The 16,842-nt window shown below is 41.3% G+C and overlaps 1 protein-coding gene across 1 annotated transcript; it reads left to right on the forward strand.

Annotated features, from left to right (window-relative positions):
* Window positions 1-475: 475 nt before the first annotated feature.
* On the forward strand, window positions 476-13,681 carry PSKH2 (protein serine kinase H2). Its single transcript, XM_066579027.1, has 3 exons — window positions 476-944; window positions 7,124-7,790; window positions 13,341-13,681. Exons 1-3 carry the CDS (start codon window positions 703-705, stop codon window positions 13,656-13,658), a joined length of 1,227 nt encoding a protein of 408 aa, XP_066435124.1. The 5' UTR covers window positions 476-702; the 3' UTR covers window positions 13,659-13,681.
* The last annotated feature ends 3,161 nt before the right edge of the window (window positions 13,682-16,842 follow it).

Here is a 16,842-nt window from a genome sequence, read left to right on the forward strand (position 1 = left end):
AATAAATATTAAAACAAACATTAATAATATAATAAAACAAATGAAAAGGGAGACGGGAGTATCACATATGGTCTGCTTTACTCAGCTATGGAACAAAACTCAAGATTCCAGCAGCCACTTCTTCTCCGGAGGTGGTTGGTTGAATTCCATATTAATTCTGTACATGACCCTTATTAAGGTCATTGCAGCTACATGCATAATGAACTTGGACTGCAACCCCCACTGGAGGAACCAGCTGCTAGAAGTTTGAAAGTTACACTGTAGTTGGACCATAATATAGAATCTCCATATTTAAAATATGAGCCACCTCAACTTCATAGAAGGTATTGATTTACTGTAAATGGTAAATGCTGGTTGAGTAAAGAAAATGTTGGATGAAACAAGAGATTCACTTCACAATGTAAACAAAATTTGAATGATGCAAATGGCGGCACACATGCCAGCTGAAAAAAATGTCAATTAAGCTTACAGTAACTTCCAGCCGTGGTTAGATAGATTCTGCTTGGCTGCCTCCTCCCAGCTCCATGTCTACTCTATGTGTCGGACACTATGTACTCAGCTATTAGATGTTGTCATGGGAAGTGTGTAGGAGGGGCTGGTATAGCTGCTCAGGAGAATCTCTCTTCTTTTTGTCTTAGGTAACTGGATGTGTGATGGGTCCCGGTCTCCAGGTTTCATTCCTTCTGCTCCTATCTTCCTGAGATGGGGTGTGTAGTCAGCAGTAAGGTATTCCCAGAGACCATGGAACCTCCTCTCAAGAAGAACCCTTACTATGTCAGACTGATCCGTGCCATGGTCCCTGTGCAGTTCTGTGGTGAACCAGTGAAATGCAAGGCAGAATTTTGGGGTTTGCAAGAGGAACCTAAAAGAGATCGGGACATTGAGGAAAAACAGAATCAAGTGGCCCGATACCGTGCAAAATTTGACTCCAGAGTTACGGCAAGGTGTGTTGTTTCATGTTACTTTTGAAAATGTTGTGTTGCGCAAAGATATGTGTCTACCTGTTTCTTGTGTTTAAGCATAACTATCTGTGCTGAAGCTTTTGTATCCATGTATATTTTAGATCAACATCTCTAAACAAATGTCCGAAAAGTTAAAAAAAATGAATGAGTATATTGTCAATTACGCATGGGGTTATTTTGATGATCTAATTGGAAGGCTGCAAACAATTTATATGCCTTGTGCTTGTCCTCTTTATCCATCAATGGTCTATGACAGAGGTTGCCAACCTTTCATACCTTGTGAGCCGCATCCGACTTTCAAGGAAAGTCAAGAACCATATTCAAGTAAAAAATGAAGGAGAGAAACAATAATTTGGAAAAACAGGAAATTGTGAATTTGCAAACATTTTCTGCTCGAAATGAATTGATAGTATACTATCCAACTTGTTTGGAGGTTGGGACATGTCTGTAATAATGTAAATTACCAGTGCAAATGATTATAACCCAAGATTCACAAAGAGAGCCACACAGCATGAGATTGTCAGCCACATGTGACTCCTGAGCCACTGTTGGGGACAACTGGTTTATGGAAACCTACATCTGCTGACAGATTCACGTGGTAATGGTAGTGAATTTGACATCTAATTCGGATGTCCTAGTGGGTTTCATTGCATTCACTAAATGGACATTCAGACATCCAACTGGGGACTGTAAGCAAATGTGCAGTTGATGGCCAAGAGGCATTATGTACTCCATTCCTCGACCTCTTTCTAGTAATGGTGCTGTGGAGCAGGTCTGAGATCTTTAATGCACAGATCACACATATGCCCTCTCTCACAAAAGCCATAGGTATAAACCTGGAGAGATGTTTACTCTTTACTAGTTTTATCTAAATTATATATTGTTCTAAATAATGGTTGCATGTTTCAGAGGTCCAACATTGCCATTAACTTGCTATACTTTAAGACTAGAGGTTCTAAACCAGGGTTCCCAGTATCCCTGGTCAGGGTTTCCTTGGAAGACCATAGTGGTAAGAGCTATCGCATGTAGTTTCGGAGCAGAAAATGATCTTACACTATTGGAAGATGTTTGGTATATAGAAAGTCAACCACTCTCTTCCTGAACATATGCTGATCAGTGATAGCATTAAAACTACTGACAGGTAAATAACATTTATTATCTTGTTACAATGGCACCTCCCATGGGGTGGGATATATTCAGCAACAAATGAACAGTCAGTTTTTGAAGTTGACATGTCGGAAACACAGAAAATGGGTAAATAAAAGCATCTGAGTGACCTTGACAAGGGTCAAAGTGATGTCTAGACAACTAGATCATAGTATCTCCAAAACAGCAGGACCTGTAGGATGTTATTGATACAGTGGTTAGTAACTACATAACGTGGTCCAAGGTAGGACATCTAGTGAAACGCAACAGCTTCACGAGGGTCAGGTCTCATTGATGCAAATACAACAAAAAAAGGTGTACTGTACATTACCGCTTGCGTGACTATGCGGTCATACACAGTACATTACGGTGCTCTACATAGGGTCACAACAGGCTCACAGATGGAATCTGCTGCAGACCTCCGCAAGTGGATTTCGCATACGTCCATGTGAGCTCGTTCTAATGTCAAGTTGACTGAGAATAGAATGCCTTTTCCACTCCATACACACCATTTTGGAAGTATTGGATCAGCAGACAAAGCAATCTAATTTTCAGGGTTTCCCCAATGGTAAAAAAGTTGGGAAAAACATACCCTGAAAATAAGCCCTACACTGATTTTCAGGGTTTTTGGTGAGGCTTGAAATATAAGCCCTACCCTGAGAATAAGCCCCAACTGCATTACATAAAAAAGGAATACTTACCTACGAGAGTTCTCCTTTTGCTGTCTGCAGCTTGGCCGTGCACACTGCAGTTTTCGTTCACCCGCAGAAGATCACTTTCTGGTTACGGGATTCATAAATCCCACCTTCTGGAATAGATAGCTCTGATTGGCTGAGTAGCGCTCGAGAAGCAATCAATTCAATCCTTGATGGACCAATGCAATGGCTGTGAATTGGCCAATCAAGGTCGAGGCTCAGCACGTCGGAGCTCCGTAGAGCAGTGGGAGGGATATGGACCAAGTCTGCTAGGTAAGTATAATATGACATCCCCCGAAAATAAGACCTAGCGCCTGGGGCAAAAATAATATAAGACAGGATCCTATTTTCGGGGAAAAACGGTAGATATATTTTACCAGATTGGTCATAGTCATAAGTCATTACTGTAGCTTGTCCATTTGTTTTCAAGCTATAGTCAAGTATTACAGTAAGGATATATCCACACGCAAATCCATAGTTTTACAGAAGTGTATATTTATTTACCGTGTTTAGACTATTATGTTTCATTTACGCTGCATTGTTCCTACCCGGTTGGAGCTCAAACAATGGAAGCAATGAATGACATAAATATCCAGTGTCTTTGATAGTTGTCCTTTCATGGCAACCTTGTACAATGAATGCTTATATATGTTTTTTTTTTACATTTAGTCCTTGCTTTCCCAATGGATAATGCGCCAGATATTCTTAATGCTGAAGTTCTGAAACCATATATTTTATCTATCTCACACCCAAGGCAGTACTATTGTATTATGTCTCCACCAGAATTATGAAGTGGAGTGACAGCAAAGGGCTTGGTAATGCCCGCAAAGGCCCTGATTGGCTGCAGGAGATTTCCAAGCAGGTCCTCCAGCAGCTGCTACTGCTGTGGTGATGTGCGGCCGCCGGAGACGCAGACATCCGTGCCAGAAGCAGCAGAGCGGCGGCCAGGAGAATTGCAATCGGATACCGGGCAAAGTTGCAACCGGTGGCCTGGGATCAGCTGAGATCGGGGGGAGGCGGAGAGGACACTCACAGCGCCTCAACAACCGTAGATGGTAGGGGCACTGAGACCACAAACAAAAACACTGCTGAGATGGGATGCCACCGGGGCAAGCAAGGAGAACAAAGCTGCAGCATTCAGTCTCTCTGTCTGCCGCAGCACGCACCGCTGTAAGCAGTCGCATCGCAGGGCACCCTGTCACTGGCCCTAGAGCAAGGTCCTAGCAGCCTGGGGACTGAGGTTTGCCTTGGATGGATGGAGGGTTAGGGTTCGTTTAAGTGTTAGGCTTACATTATTAGCTGTAAATGCTTTGATATGAATGCCGGCCCCACTCTCACATGGAAGCATTTACAGCTAATAATGTAAGCCTAACACTGAAACTAACCCTAACCCCACATTCCAGGCAAAAATCACTCCCCACGCCGCTAGGACCTTGCTCCAGGCAGCAAATTAGTAGCTTGTGGGCAGATACAGCCCATTACTAGGTCTCCACCTCTACTTGTCATGAAGACAAGATACAATAGTACTAGCAGGACTACCCCAGCAGAGTATATCACAGGATCTTCCTGTGGGCCCAAGCTCTGACATAATTGACTCTAAAGATCCATCAGAAAAGAACCCCATTTTGATTTGATTCTGAAGCTAATGACTTACTACAGGGTCTGCTAACCGATTGTCACCGCAGGGGATGTAGATCTGCTGTGGCTCTAAACTGATTTGACTTGGGGCTAGATCCAGGGCAGCTGGATCCCCCAGTTTTTACCTTTTCACCCCACCAATTGGGACCTGTCTTTTACTACAAGGAATCCCAGACCTTTTCCATAGAAATAGTTTTAGTTGAGAGGCAGCTGACATGCTTGGTCAGGTTTTCCGGAATGTGGTACCAGAGGGTGTACACAGAGATGTAGTTGTAGAATGGAATTGGAGTCAGGGCAGGCAAAATAGTTCAACAGTGTAGATCATCCCAAGGGTCAGGGCAGACAGCGGACAAGGGAAAGCGTACTCAAATCCGAGATCAGGATTGGAGAAGTCAGGAAAGTTGGGTGGTTCAGGCATAGAGCAAATATCAGGAGATCAGACAGGAACACACTTGTACCTCCACACAGTATAGAGACTGATTGCTCAGACACCTTGGCCAGGAATGGAAAAGCTAGGTGCATACAAGACTGGGGCTGGCCAAATGTTTGCACACTATGGTGACAAGAGAACTGACTGGAGACAATGCATCTGCCACAGACAGCACGGGGAACATGACCTGGTCAAGAGAGACAGCAAAAAAAGGTAGGGAACGTTACTAGTCATGAGCATATTGATGATATGTCTTCTGTGTGCAATGAAAACACCAAAAATTACAATTTTTTTTAAATGGTTGGCCCTCATTGTCTCTGGCGGAACCCCATTCTGATAATTATCTCATCTATATCTTCAAATAACCAACTATGACTAACAACGGATAACCCTGTTCTCTACTTTGTGACCTTTCTTTTAGTTTTGTGCTCTTTACGTGTTAATTGTCGATGGAGTTTGCAATAAATGGTGCAAACAATTTTCAAGAGACACAAGGATAGTTGGTGCTTCATTGTAATCATTTAAATTAATTCTTCATCTACATTTCCTCGAGGCAAAGTCTACACATATTCACTCCTTGTGCACCAGGAGGGATTTTCAATGCATTTTGTGCTCAGTCATACTTTAAGACGTCTTAGGTCAGTTACCTGAGACCTTTTCTTCTTTCTGTTGTGAAATCACAGATCCGTGAAGGCTCTTGAGAGAACACAGAAAAGATATTTCATCTGCATTTAGTTGTACAAGTCCAGACAAGTAAGATTGTAGAACACATCATGGTCTATATATAGCCTCGCATTATGGAAATTATTGTCAGTTTTTTGTGTATGTTAATTAACTATTTAAGTCATTCCGTTTAATCAACACACCAAAGATATACCAGAATTATAACAATAGCCGCTCATGAGTTTTCCCGTGAAATTCTTTAACATTGGTTTTCAAACTCTATAGTAATTGGGCGTCTTATATGCCCCATCCATCATTGTCTAATGCGAGTGGACCTCTCACCAGTAATAATACATACTATGTATCCGTCGGAGGTCAATTTCATTACAATGGTTTAGCGCTGGTGGCATGGAATCAGAGGTCCCAGTACACCCTGATCTGACTACTAAGCATATAGGTGGGAGTGTGAAGCAATTAAATAAACTACAACAGCATTGAAAACCACAACAAATTGCAGCAAAACTGCATATGATTTACCAGGTTCAGTTTTTGATGTGGTTTTAACCACACCTTAACCAAACTGTCTAAATACCCGCTAAGCAATATTCACATTGGTTGCCCATCATTACAACTTTCTATTATTCTTCTCCATTATAGGAGCAGAACAAGGAAATTAATGGACACCAATGGCACTTGGCATGGGGTCCATTGGGTTCTGTCGGGTTTCTGTTTTGGTGTCCGGCATATTACTGAAAGAGATAGTGTTGCATGCTGAGCTATTGTCCCCATTATTCTCGATGGAATCTGTGGTGGAGGTTCCTACTAAAACCTGCAATGCAGATGTGAATAAAGATTAAGGCAATGGTATATTCACATGATTGAAATCCGTGTAAGAAAAATCTGACGCAGAATTCAATGATAACTGTAACAAAATCTGTGTGCTTGGAGGGGTTGTACCAAGATCTAAAGTTATCCCCCATCCACAGGATAAGGGACAAGTTTATGATCAGGGGCAGTTCGACCGCTGGGGCCCCCACCAATCCCAAGAATGAGGGTCCTGACGGTTTTTGCATGAATGGAGCACAAGTGTTCGGTATTCTCTGGCACTAACATTGAATTGAATGTCTTCGCTCCATTCATGTAGGGACGGTTAAGACTTCCATTTTCGGGATCAGTGGGAGTCTTAGCGGTTGCTCCCCCACCAATTATAGTGGTTCCCTTAAAATTTTTATACAACCTTTTCAAGCACAGATTCTTCTGCGAGTCTGACATTTCACTTCTCTTTTTCCAAGATCTCTGGCAACAGCGTGTCTCCCCAAGAATAAAAGAATCAGGCATTTGAAATCCACTTGCCTGACTTTTATCCATCCCAACACCTGCAGGTGAAGGGAGAGTCACCATTAGATGACCATCCGGATCTGCCAAAATCACCGGATTGTTGGATATGCTATACTGTACATCTAATGTGAATGGCCACCTTTAGATGTAGAAATTTGGATTGTATTTGGAATATGGAATGCAGAACCCAAGGTCACTTGATGCATGTGTTATGTACAATATTGGTTCTTATTAGAGTCTTTGTCTTTCAGATATGATATCAAGGCTCTTATTGGAAGGGGAAGTTTCAGCAGAGTGATAAGAGTTGAACACAGAGCTACTCGGCAACCATTTGCCATTAAAATGATTGAAACAAGAGCCAAAGAAGGCAAGGAAGTCTGCGAGTCCGAGCTTAACATCCTCCGAAGAGTCAGCCATAATAACATCATCCAGCTCATTGAAGTGTTTCAGGCTCATGACCGGGTATACATGGTGATGGAACTAGCCACCGGTGGAGACCTCTTTGACAGAATTATCGCTAAAGGATCATTTACTGAACGTGATGCAACCAAGGTGCTTCAGATGGTTTTAGATGGTGTAAACTACCTTCATGGACTTGGAATAACACACAGAGATCTAAAACCAGAAAATCTTCTTTTCTACCACCCCGGGGCAGACTCAAAGATATTAGTAACTGATTTTGGCTTTGCAAATTCTGGTAACAAAGGAGGTGACTGGTCAATGAGGACCATATGTGGGACTCCTGAATACATTGCACCTGAGATTATTCTGAAGAAGCCTTATAGTAATGCCGTGGACATGTGGGCTCTTGGAGTTATTACTTATATTTTACTAAGTAGATCTATGCCCTTTGAAGATGATAACCGAGCAAGACTTTACCGGTTGATCCTTAAAGGCAAATACAGTTACCTAAGTGATGTAAGTATATAGAGTGTACAGGGACATTCTGGACCTTTTGTATCTCATTATACCCCACCTCTACACTTGGTATGAGCTGCATACAGTCAGACCCATAGAGCTTTTATATCTTGAGTTCTGCTTTGTTTTAAAGAAGGTCTGCAGAGTTGATTGGTGATTCATTAACAATATTTGGATCTACTGTTAGACTAATTTGTTGGGGAAGGCAGCTCTTCAGTGTAAAAGGAGTCGACTGTGTTGCTGAGTATTCATAAGTAAGATGCTATATGTTGGCATGGTATGGGACTTGATACACTACAGACTGTACAGTAAAGAAGCATTAGGGCTCTGATACAAATGTCTATTGGCATTCTGCTATGTGAGGAGAATGAATTTCCAGACAAAGACCCAGATTTATCAAAGGGGTTGACCAGGACTGTAGTAGTATTGTTGACCTATTCCTCAGCAAAGGTCATCAATACTTGATCGGCAGGGGTTCACCACCCAGGATCTCCACCAATTAGCTGATATCAGGTCAGCTGTCATTGTAGACAAAGCCAGAAGCAGATAGCTCCGTCTGTAGTGCAGTGGCCCAGGTTGGTATTGCAGGTGTAGTAAGGTGGGAGTGGGACTTAATATTGTAGATGTTTTTTGTAATGTGACATTATTACTGTTTAAGGTTTGTGCCTCACACTCATGTAATGTAGAGAGAGTGTTTCCCTTTAAGTGCGTTCTTGGCACTAAGCACGTCAGGGGAGCGCAGGAGGTCACATAGGGGTGCTCAATGCAGGCTATAAAACGGCAAGAAGATAGGCGCTGTTGAGTTGTGACACAATGGAGCTACAGACAAGTGGTTTTGCTACTAGGCCTAAAGATGAATACACAGACTAAGGGGGGAGAAGATATCAGGTACCCGGCTGACAATGCTGACCTTGTGCATCCTCCCTTCCGCCTGCAGTCTACACTTATCTGTTACAGAAATTGAATTCTGCAAATAAACCATTAAAAATGTAATAGGATTATGATCTTGTCTAAGGTCTGCCACGCCATGTTTTCTGTGAACATTATGACTTTTCCCGTCAAGCTGCGCAGCGGTATCAGCAATGGGGATGTCTGAAGGACAAGACAACGCACAAAAGAAGTTGATGTAGGCAGCAGTTGCGGTGCAAGTATAAATGGTCTTTATTCCTCCCAAAGTGTGACGTTTCGACTCAATGAGTCTTTGTCAAATGTACTCATTGAGTCGAAACGTCACACTTTGGGAGGAATAAAGACCATTTATACTTGCACCGCAACTGCTGCCTACATCAACTTCTTTTGTGCGATGACTTCTGGTGGTGTAACGTGGATCTAAACCACAGTGGGCGCTGCAGACAACCTGTTCAACCCGACGTGGATGCTTTTTTTGCTGCTGACTCCTTTGTTGTTTCTATATGAAGGACAAGACAAGGCTCCATATATATTACCCCCCAACAGAGCCAACCTCGTCCGTGGCAGCGGGCAAGTTTCCTGAGCGCATCACAGAGCAGGAGATTATATATATATATATATATATATATATATATATATATATATATAATGTGTGTGTGCATGCAGCTATATGAAATGATACTAATGATATAGCTGTGTCATATGGAGGTGTATTAGTCTTAGGGTGGTTTGACATTTGCGTCAGGGGTTCCGGTGTAACAAGCCATAGTATACCTCCAGTTCGGACTATCCTGGGGTTAAAAGGCCTAGGCTAGATTATACCACTATTATACCACTAGGGGTACTATGGCCCAGGCCACTTTATACCTCACAGGCCAGATGATATCTCCATGATATCAATAGTGTTGAGTGATATGGCAGATCGTAGATCCGCTGGGGGTACTTTTGTTGTGTTGCAGAGTAGAATCTCAAAAGCTGGTCATACAGTTGGACTTCCATGGTTGTAAAACTTGGAAAACTGCTGTGTCTGAGAATGTTAACATATAAATATAAAAAGATAAGACACGCTATATTAAATTATTTTGCTTACAATGGGAGGGGGCGGGACAGGGGCGGAACTTATCCCTATTGCAAACAGTGGCGAGGAGAGGAGAGTGGGCGGGAGCTCAGTGCACTAGCTCCCAGCCTGTCCCGCCTCCTCCCCTTGCAGAGAGGGGCAGCGTATAGCGTGCAGGTGTGAAAAGCTGACTGATATAAGCCCGTTTGAATAAGCCCTAAAAGTGATAGAAAAGTCCTATGTTCCCCTAAAATGGTGCCAATAAAAACCACAGCTTGTCACACAAAAAAAAGTCTTCACAGAGCTCCGTCCATAGAAAAATAAAAAAAGTTATGAGAATTTGAATGTAACAATGTAAAAAAAATTCCAAAAAGTAAAGACTTTTCAATTGTAGAAAAACCTAAAAAAATTAATTTTGCTATCATTGTAACCGTACCGAACCGCATAAAAACGTAATCTAATCATGTCATTTATGCTGCATAATTAAAAAAAAAAAAACAATGGCAGCATTAATGTATTTTCTCTCCCTACCCTAAAAAAAAAAATTATAAAAATTCTACAATACAGTATATGTATCCCAAAATGCTACCAATAAAAACTACAGTCTGCCACGCAAAGAACAAGCCCTCATACTGCCATCTTGATGGAAAAAATAAAAAAGTATGGATTTTGAAAAGTGCAGAAGAAAATCCCCCTCCAAAATTTTTGCGTCCTAAACGCCAAAATAGGCCGTGTCCTTAAGGGGTTAAAGTGCTATTTTCTGGAGTCTCCACGCCTGCTAAGCCTTTAGAACCTGCTAAATATTTCTCTGAAAAGAACATAAGGTATGTACAACACAGCATAGTAAGAAGGCAATGGTGTCCCTTTAAGCTGCATACTATATACCTTTCAGGAAAGAAGTCTCAAGGATGAATGGACAAGTCTGTTGCTTTCTTTTCACTTGAGTTGCTTTTGGGCATTTTAATGGCTTTTTAATGAACTTTACCCCGTTCTATTTAAACTTCAGGGGATCCCAGCATCACTTGTATGTAATATACCATTAATACTCTTCTAGTGAGATGTCTTATCGCAGCCTATATGGCCCAGTTGTGGAGGGGCGAGCGTGGGGAGGTGGGCGATTAAAAAGTACCTGTCAGAGTTCTGCTATTAACTAGTTAGCAGACCCCTACCAGTATGCCTCAGCAGTGATGATGCTGTGAGACGGCTTTGGTTGCTGCTTATTCTTATACGGTTTATCATTTGTTATTGGTTCTATTTGGCTGCTGAAAAACATTATAGGTTACACTCGATGAACTTGTATCTTTGGTCAACCTTCTGAATGGCGACCTTCCGCTTGCAGGTCCTACTTACTGATTTGAGAAGGTCTGGTTTAGTGTCTTTAGGCTATTGATGGAATTACATTAACATTTAGAGTATTACAAGACATGAAAGACACTTTCTGGTCTCGTTAGGCTTTCTTCCAGTCGTCTACCATACATCTACAATTGCTTCCTAAATTTGCCAGGTCTCAGATACTTTGATGGTTCTTTCAAGCAGGCGTAATGCAGATGGAAATTCACTGAAATGTAAGTTGTGATCCGTCTCCTTAGATAACCGTCTCTCCTACGTAGATGAATAATCCAAGTCTTCAGTAACCAAGTGCTCCTTATTTATTGGTAGTGTCAGGATCTGTGCTTTATGGTGCTGCTGATGATGACATTCAGAGGCACCGCAAATGGAAAAATCCAAACTTTTGCCTTAGTCCAAACACAAGGCTTGCAGCAGTACATTGTGCAGATACGTTTCCAGCGTAGAACATTTATGGAAAACACAAATAACATACCTTCCCGTTTGGGAGCGAACTAAGCAATGTGCAGGGCTCTTCACCTGTAGACATCGGGCGGATTTATTAGCACTATACTTTAATATAAACAGCTTATAACTGGACTAGAGAGGCAGAGGCGGCACCAAACGCCTCTTGGTGGTTCACACATTGTAAAAGTTGGCGCATCTCCCTAAACAAGTTACATACTTTTCTCTTACTTATGCCACTTATTTTAAATTAGTAGTCTGTGCCACAATTTTGGCTCATGCCATTAATAAATCTGCCACATTTTCAGACTTTTCCTTTTCTAGAAACTTTTCAAAACTGTCTAGCACAAAAAGTGTGAAAAACACATTAATAATCTAACAGGTATGCTATGTTTTTGGAGCAATTTGAGCCATTCTGAGGCAGAATTCTGACCGATTTCACAGACGGACTCTCTCTGTGACCAATATGACCCCCGAGGGGGCTGGTTGTTCTGCTCATCTTAATAACTGAACCAGCCTCCTTCTCTGCATTGATCGTGACAGAGAAAGGGGCTAGATTGGTTACTAATGCGAGCGGAACAGCCAGCGTCCTGTGGAAAAGTCCATACCATGTGACCTGGTTTTGGAACCAGGTTGGAAGTGGAGGGTTCCACCTTTCTAGACAATCCCTTTAAGTATTATGTATATACACTATGCTAGCAAAAGTAATTAGACACCCGAGAATCAGAATTAGTATTCATTTAAATACGTTAATACTCAATGGGCCCTTCTTTGGCCTTAATGACATAAGATACTCTATGTGGCACACTTTCTATGGACATCTGATACACTACAGCTGGTATTTCCCTACATTCATCCTGCTAACATCTGGTGAGTTTTCTCAAAGAAGATGCATTGGCCCATCTACAATGTTGCAAGGAGCATTGTCATTGGACAGTTGAGCAATGGAAGAATGTTGTATGAGGTGATGAATTGTGCTACTCTTCAGATCAGATTGATGTACCTGGGTGTGGAGGATACCTGGGGAACGCCTTTTGTCTGAGTGTGTTGTGCCAGTTACGTACAGCAGAGGTTCCTTTATGATCCAGGGATGTTTTATTTGCTTTGGTTTTGGCCCGTTGGTTGTAGTGGCAAGAACCATGAACACGGAGGTGTACTTTGACGCTCTAGACGATAATGTACTGCTTACAATATAGTAATACTTTGGGAATGGTCAGCCATACTTCCAGCAGGACAACGCACCTTGTCACAAGTACAATGCTGTTTTACATTAGGTTGAGGATATGGATGTTCCACGGTTAGACTGGCCTGCAAACAGTTCTGGCCTGAACATACTGAACATCTTTGGAATGAACTAGAACATCGGTTCAGGAAATATGAACAGCGTCCATCTTCTCTGAGGAAGTCTCCAGACATTTGCAGGATGAATGGAGGGAAATAACAGCTGAAGTGTATCAGATGTTAGTAGAAAGTATGCCATAGAAAATAGCCAAAGGAGCCCCGCTAAGTATTAACATATGTAAAAAAAAAAATGCTACTTTTGATTCTTGCTCAAGTGTCCAATTATATTTGCTTCAATAGTGTAAGAATGAACAACACATTTACTATTATGAAGCATAAAAATCATCCTTACTGTTTCCTCTAGTCTGATCAATGCCCCCCTCCTCCTTTCCAATTCTTTTCTATTGTACTCTGATGTATCAGTATTACAGGTCCATTTATCATTGATATTGTCACAATATAATATTACCACCGTTTTCTAAGAAGTGAATAAGATGTTATTGTTTCCTTAGCCATGGCCAAGTGTCTCCAATCTTGCGAAGGACTTTATAGACCGCCTGCTTACTGTAGATTCCAAAGACCGGTTATCAGCCAGCGACGCTATACAACATCCATGGATCAAAACTATGGCGGCTTCATCATCCATGAAGAATCTTCACAGATCAATCTCACAAAACCTAAGAAGAAGAGTCTCATCTCGATGTCAGAGCACCAAGTCAGAGCAGTCAATGAAGTCTGGTAACTCCAACAAGTCCCGAAGGATGAAAGAGATTATGGAACGTAATATGCGCTATCACGTACATGTTGTGGGCACTGCGGCCCTGCATTGAGTATTTCACACAGTGTTGTATCTGCCACGTTCTTTTATTGATACATCTAGTTTTCACTCGTAGACTTTGAACTCAACACATTGAAGAGAAACCTACAAAAGCAAAAGGCCTGTCCGCATCACTAATGTTGCTGAATTATCCTTGACAATGTATATTTACTACCTGGTGTATCTTGGATGTCACTATATGTTTGTCTTTTAACCCCTTAGTGATCACACTTTTTGGTTTTTTCCATTTTCGTTTTTTTTCCTCCCCCTTTTAAAAAATCGTTACTCCTTTATTTATCCATCTACATAGCTGTATGAGGGCTTCTTTTTTGTGGGACGAGTTGCATTTTTTATTTTTTATTGGTACTATATTTATTTTGCTGTACTGCTTATATTTTTTTAAAGATATTTAATTTTTAAAAAATTATTTTCTGTCTCCATCATCTAAAAAACTTTTTTATTTTTCTTTCGAAATAATTGTGTGAGGGCTCATTTTGTGCGGTACGTCCTGTAGTTTCCGTTGGTATCATTTTTGAATACATAGGACTTTATGATTGCTTTTTATTAGATTTTTTTCTTGGAAACAGGGTGACCAAAAAAAAGCGCATTTCTGGTGTTTTTTATTTTTTTTTCAGGCAATGTTCACCGTGTGCGGTATATAATGCATTGCTTTGATAGATCAGATTTTTACAGATGCAGCGATACCAAATATTTATTTTTGTATTATTATTTAGATTTTTATTGTAAATATGGCAAAAGGTTTTTTTTTAAACTTTTCTAACCATTTAAAAAAAAATAATTAATAAAACTTTATTGTTCTTATTTTTACATTTTGTTTTAGTCCCCAGGGGAAACCACAACTTGCGATGCTTAGATCGCTTATGCAGTATGATGTAATGCCATAGAATTACATCATACTGCATTCTGCCATGACAGCCCTGGGGCCTTTCAGAAGGACCCTGGTTGCCCTGACACCCACACGGCTCTCCCGATCTCATCTCGAGGGAGCCGTACGGGACCCCCAAACATCGTTCGGGGAATTTAAATGTCGCTGTCAGATTTGACAGCGGCATTGAAAGAGTTAACAGTCCCGATCGTCCGTGCAGCCGAATGGGACTGTTGCCCGTAGGTGTCAGCTGTAATAAACAGCTGACACCCACGATGTATGGAGGGAGATAGCAGCGCTATTCCTCTCCATACACGTCCTGCAGCAGCAGGACATAAAAACATGATAGGGCGGTCACTAAGGGGTTAATGATTACATTGACTACACATTCCCAGTGCAAGGAGAAAAGCAAAATGTGAATTTAATGATCTGTAGACCCCCCCTTTAGAAGCAATCATCTCCAAACTTTTCCTGTAGCAACAAATAAAATTTAAGTAATGTTGAGGAGGTATTTTGAACTTTTCTCCCTGCAAATGTGTTGCAGTTCATCAAAATTTCTGGGATGCCTTGCATGTACAGATCATGCCACAGCATCTCCACAGATCTAATGTTAGGATTTTAAAGGCTGATTTAAACGCAACGATTATTTGCTCAAAATTCGTCGAAACAACGGCTTTTGTGCGATAGCCGTTGCGTGTAAATGTGTGCCCATTGTGCACTTACCGTGTACTCTTTGTCCATCACTGAGTTCAGCTCAGCATAACACCAGGGGGACGGCATGCTATGTTCTCCGCGGGCAGCGCTGATAGCATTGTATGCAGCCGAAAGCCCACAGGAGAACAAAAGGGATGTATTTGGAGAACAGACTACCCGCTGTTCTCTAAATACGTGCAAATGAAAGTAGTTACCTATTTGAAAAAATAATTGCTCAAACTGTCAGTTTCTGATACATTTTGAGCTATCATCTTTGCGTGTAAATGGACCTTAACTTGGCTATTCTAAAAAAAATCTTCTTTTTCAAACATTTTTCAGTTTACTTTTGTGTTTTGGGTTATTGTCTTGTTGTGTTACCCAATATCTCTTCAGCTTAAGGTTATGGACTGCTGCTTTTACACTGTCCTGTACAACATTTTGATACACCTTAGAATTCATTGTTGCCTCAGGTGTTTGACCTGAGACAGTCAAGTAGCCCCAAACCATTATTCACAGTTGGGATGAGGTTTAGGTGTTGGTGCTCTGTGTTCTTTTTCCTCCAAACATAGCATTGTGAATTTGTGCTACATAATTTAACTTTGAACATAGAACATTTTCCCAGAAGCATTATGGAACATTAGGCAGTCTTGGGCTACCTTGAGACAGGCTGCCATGTTTTTTTGGACAGCAGTGGCTTCCTTCATCATGTCTTTCCATGAGCACCATTCTTGCTCAGTGTTTCTCTAGTAGTGGATGTAAGAACAGATGTTTTTGCAGTTTGTAGAGTCTTCTATAGTCTTCTACAGGTCTTTTGCTGCTGCACTTGGGTTCTTTCTCAAAATTTTCAGGATTTCTTATTGCGCTCTTGGAAAGATCATAACACTCCTAAGAAGAGTATCAACAGACCTGAATTTTTTCTATTTATATATAATTTGCCTAACTGTGGATTCCTGTACTGTCATTAGTAATGTTTTTGTAGCTTCTTCTTGCTTCATTCATATTTAGAACATGTCTTTTAAAAGCTGCCTGCATCACTGCATGGTTCACACTAACCAATCTTTCTTGAGAAGAACAGATTTGACAGTAACCAGGCTTTGTGTGCCTTTATTTAATGGCCAAAGCGCCCGTGCAACCCACACTCCCAATCTCATCTCACTAATTAAAACATATTTGGCCAATTAGCTCCTGGAGAAGTCATCAACACAGAAGTTTGTTTCCTTTATGCCTGTGTTGTGCATATTTACTCAATGTGTTCAATAAGACATAAACTGTTATTAACACTATTAGTTACACACATTGTGTTTGTCTATAATTGTGACCTAGGGCCCTTTTACACGGAATGACTTGTGGGGCACAAAGGCCTGACAAGTCATCCCAGCAATAATTGTTCCAGGTCTTTTACACAAGAATGACCATTGCTAATGAATGGAAGCGGGCCAGGGATCGATCTGACCCGCCTCCATTCACAGTAAGCAGGCAGTGGTTCATAAGTGATACTGCCTGTTTAGATGGGCCGATCGGTTGTTCAGTTTTCTGCATGCAGTGAATGAATTCTTGTGCGTCGTTCAGTTGAAGCATGCATTTACACTGATTGATAATAGGATGTGGGAATCTGAAC

Source organism: Eleutherodactylus coqui, chromosome 9 (genome assembly GCF_035609145.1).
Source record: "Eleutherodactylus coqui strain aEleCoq1 chromosome 9, aEleCoq1.hap1, whole genome shotgun sequence".
Lineage (NCBI taxonomy): Eukaryota > Metazoa > Chordata > Amphibia > Anura > Eleutherodactylidae > Eleutherodactylus > Eleutherodactylus coqui.

Coding starts and splice junctions, on each gene's coding strand:
- PSKH2 (XM_066579027.1), top strand. CDS start 703: ATGGGGTGTGTAGTCAGCAGTAAGGTATTCCCAGAGACCATGGAACCT. Junction 945..7,123: donor GACTCCAGAGTTACGGCAAG/GTGTGTTGTTTC, acceptor TTTGTCTTTCAG/ATATGATATCAAGGCTCTTA. Junction 7,791..13,340: donor AATACAGTTACCTAAGTGAT/GTAAGTATATAG, acceptor TTGTTTCCTTAG/CCATGGCCAAGTGTCTCCAA.